At 41.6% G+C, this 4,322-nt stretch overlaps 1 protein-coding gene across 1 annotated transcript; it reads left to right on the forward strand.

Annotated features, from left to right (window-relative positions):
- Positions 1 to 3,354: 3,354 nt before the first annotated feature.
- Positions 3,355 to 4,026, forward strand: LOC308290930 (vacuolar protein sorting-associated protein 28 homolog; the record flags this gene model as incomplete). The annotated part of the gene is made up of 1 exon (XM_080732846.1): positions 3,355 to 4,026. The coding sequence occupies one exon, from the start codon at positions 3,355 to 3,357 to the stop codon at positions 4,024 to 4,026; it is 672 nt and encodes a 223-aa protein (XP_080588972.1).
- Between the last annotated feature and the right edge of the window lie 296 nt (positions 4,027 to 4,322).

Genomic DNA, 4,322 nt, shown 5'->3' on the forward strand with positions numbered 1-4,322 from the left:
ACTTAAGTACTGTACGTAAGTACTTTTACTTCTACTCCACTTCATCTCAGAGGCAACTATTGTACTTTTACTCCACTACAATTTGTTTAAACTTTAGTTACTAGTTACTTTTCTTTATTCTTTAAGTACATTTTGATACCAATACTTTATTACTTTCACTCAAGTACATTTTGAATTACAGACTTTTGCTTGTTACAGAGTATTTCTACATTGCAGTATTGATACTTTTACTGTAACATTTGAGTACTTTTTCCATCACTGGAATGGGGTTAGGGTTAGGACTCCAAACATCAAGGCTGCATGCTCAAACTAGTAACTGTCTGGTATCTAGAGAGAAGAGCTTGGTAAAAACGTCAAATGTCCTGTGTTTATTTAACGATAGTGGATCGCAGTGCAGTGAAAGACTTTCACCTGCCCCTGAGAGAAATGTTACATTAACATTTCATGCATATTGAAGTACAGATACGATCAGTCACAGGATTTTGGTGATTGTGATGTGAAAACTGCTGGCTTATGCCATCCTTCCCAGACTGCCTCAGTTCATACTGTATTTGTATTTACTTTGTATTTACGTATGTGCCTCTGTTGTTTGTCTCTCTGTAGAGCACACCAACAGCGTCAGTTTTTATATTTATTTAGAGTATATGTGACCTTTGTCTGCACTGAATTCTATGTGTTCACTGTATGAGAACATGTATGGAGTATAGACTCTGATCAATAAAGGGAATTACAACTGCTATACCCATAGTTGTGTATTATTCCTAAATGCCACAACGTTTCTTGCCTCTGTGTGGGATGAAACACAGAGCTGATGTATCACATCACACAGCTTGTCTATGCAAATCTAACACCCCAGAAACAGGTTTGATTACATATAAATAACAGGGTATACAAGGTAACAAGCTATGAACTTGTTCCCACACCATATGGACTCATTCAAACAAAATAACAAAAGATCATGTTCCATGAGAATAAAATCCCATCCCACATTTTAAATTGTCTTTCAATTCAATCATTTAATATTCAGGTTGTGTTGAGCCAATTGGATTGCTGTTTGAGTGCAAGTTTTATTATTTTTTAACTTTCTAATTGAAGTGCCGAAATAATACCTGTATTAATTGCTCTCCTACTAGATCATAAAGCTGGTTGAGTAGCTCAGTGATCCTAAGAAAGCGGAACTATATCCTTTTCCTACTTTGAAAACATGTTTTCCAAATCTTCAGATCCAATAAACAGATCCTTGAAATATGTTGACCACATTAGGTGTCTCAAAGATCCTACCTTCTTTGACATGACCGAAGAAGTCCCTATTAATTGAATTTGATATGAAGAGCCACATGACAGAAATGTTAAGATGGTTAATATATCTTAATTGATGTTGTTAACCCTTGGCGTCTTGTTACTCATATATCACAATTACTAAAAACTCATGGGTCATTTCTTGACCCAAATCATGGGTCATTTGTGTTAGGTCAAATTTCGGGGTCATTTCTCAGAGCCACAACCCTTCCTTGAGTTATTGGGATATTATTTTGACCCAATTCCAGGGTTGTTCGAGTTAGGTAATATTTATCTGGGGGTGACCCGTTTTTGGGGTTAGTGGTAACCCATATACTTGGGTCAGTGGTCTAGCTTTGGGCCAATCAGGGGACAGGCACCATAAACCTGTTTGCAAAGCATGCTGGGAAAAGCATTTGTCTAGGTTTCCAGAGACATTTTCTAAGCTGTTGGGAGCTAAAAATGCTAAATATGTCATATCCATGTGTCTGCCTCGGCAAGCTGACTGTCATATGTCTGAATTTGATTTGTCAGTATCTGAGCCTAAACCCTAACCGTAAGTGTTTGGCTGCTAGCTTAGGGTTGAGCTCCCTCCCCCAGCTGGTCTGAAAGAGAAGAACTCATGGTAATTTTGAGATTATTTTGTTTTTCTTCTTTAAACTATTCTGATTATAGTATTATCAACATTGTTGCAAATATATTTAGTCATGCACTTTTATGTTGATATTACTAGACTTTAAACAAATCATCTGTGAAGAAACCCTGAAACATTTCTGATATTATGTTAATGTCAGATAATATTGGCATTGTCATTCTCCAGACCATGCATATGTAGGTTGTATTCATTTAGCCCACTCAACCCAAAACTTGGGTTATATTGACTACAATCTTGGGTCATTTTAAACAAATAATTTGGTTATTTATTTGACCCAAATTATGGGTCAAAATTCATAACCAAATTTCTTGCGTTAAAATAACCAAACTGGGCATCGGTCCCTATTTGACCCGTGAGTTGGATCAAAAATAACCCAAGTTGAGTTGTTTTTGACCCAGCAGTTTTTAGAACAGGTAAATAGGCCTACTGTACATCTTTGCTGTAGGTAGAATCAATATCAACCAGAACTGCACTCTGTTGAGGTGACAACAGGTGTGCTCACCACTGGCATCACCAGGAATGCTGGTCCCTCATTGGCTGTTAATGATTATGTTGCCACAGATGCTGGTCCCTGATTGGGCTACGGGCTTAAACAAGAAGAACACCAACATACATACATTATACGCAGCCGAACGCAGTACTTGCGCACTCTGCTGGCGCAAGTATAATTAGTATATAATAATATAATAATTAGTAGTTTGTTTGCACAGTATCTATTAATGATTATGTGACTAGCAGGTTTACCATTCTGTCAGCTTTTAGGCAATGTTGGTAGTAAAACAAAAGCATACTTCAACACTGCTTTCTGTGCATTTTCATTAAGCGCCCCACGAAGCTTGGCCATTGAGACAAATGTGGGACATACGGTACACATAAACAAAGGCAGGTGTAGGAGTGGTGAGCACCGCTTACAGCTCAATACAAGGTCTGCTAAGAGACTTTGAAACCCCCAAAAGCCTATGGCTTGTTTCCATTGGGGTCCTTTTTACTCAATTCATCAGAACATTTAATGAGAGACAAATATACAATAGGCTTCAGGGCCAGTTTCGAATTCTATAGCCTCCTGAAAGTGCTCTTTTGGAGCCGGGAGAAGGAATTTACACTCCTTTAAGACTGCCTTGACGCTTGTGTCATCACTATGATATCACTATGATGTCAGCCTTGTGCAAACCATGTCCATGTTGGAGGTGTACAAATATTCTATGATGTCAGACTGGTTTCTAATCGCTATTTCTGAAAACCATAACAATTCTGATATCAATCTGGATGCAGTGAAAGGCACCAAAAGGCCCCATTGTGCCCCCACGGGTGACGTTGCTTTGTTGATGAACCTGGTCCTTAAAAGGCAGGTCACAGCCTGTGACTCATTCATAACAGTAGCTACATTTTGCCGAAGGTCTTTTACTACACCAGCTGCCGCTATGTTTCGTGGAACAGCAGTCACAGGTGGCACAGGGGGAGCCCCGGCCAACAGGCCAGAGTTGTATGAGGAGGTGAAATTGTACAAGAACGCGAGAGAACGAGAACAATATGACAATATGGCTGATCTGTTTGCTTTGGTCAAGACCCTGCAAGCCCTGGAGAAGGCTTACTTCACGGACTGTGTCACACCTACTGTGTACACGGCATCGTGTTCCAGACTTCTGGTTCAGTATAAGGCTGCTTTCAAACAGGTGCAAGGCTCTGATGTGGGCTCCATCGATGACTTCTGCAGGAAGTACAGACTGGACTGCCCACTAGCCATGGAGAGGATCAAGGAGGACCGGCCGATTACCATCAAGGACGACAAGGGCAACCTGAACCGCTGCATTGCAGATATCGTGTCTCTCTTCATCACGGTGATGGACAAGCTGAGACTGGAGATCCGGGCCATGGATGAGATCCAGCCGGACCTGCGGGAGCTGATGGAGACCATGAACAGAATGATCACCATGCCTCCCGACTCGGAGGCCAAGGAGAAAGTCAACCTCTGGTTGACCACGCTTAGCAGTATGTCCGCCTCCGATGAGCTGGACGACTCCCAAGTGCGACAGATGCTGTTTGACCTGGAGTCGGCCTACAACACTTTCAATCGCTTCCTCCACTCCCCCTAAACCGGCCTCCTAGTCCATGCATCGATCCAGATTCTTGCCTGCTGACATCCGTTTCGAAAAAGGGAACAAACACTCACTCTAGCTTTCGTTTGGTGGTGTGTATGTGCCCCAGTTGCTTTATATGCCATGTGTTCTCTGCCATGTCAAATGAAAAGCATTCCACCGTCCGTGTCTGGTACGGAGGTGGCACCTTGTCTTCCCGTTGTCCCCCCCAGACCAGCAGTCCACACAACCTTGTTCAACAAACTTCTTTCTGCAAGAGGCCCCATTGCTGCTATTTGTAGCCAGACCCATGT

The sequence above is a fragment of the Nannobrachium achirus genome (assembly GCF_963921795.1).
Source record: "Nannobrachium achirus genome assembly, chromosome: 9".
Lineage (NCBI taxonomy): Eukaryota > Metazoa > Chordata > Actinopteri > Myctophiformes > Myctophidae > Nannobrachium > Nannobrachium achirus.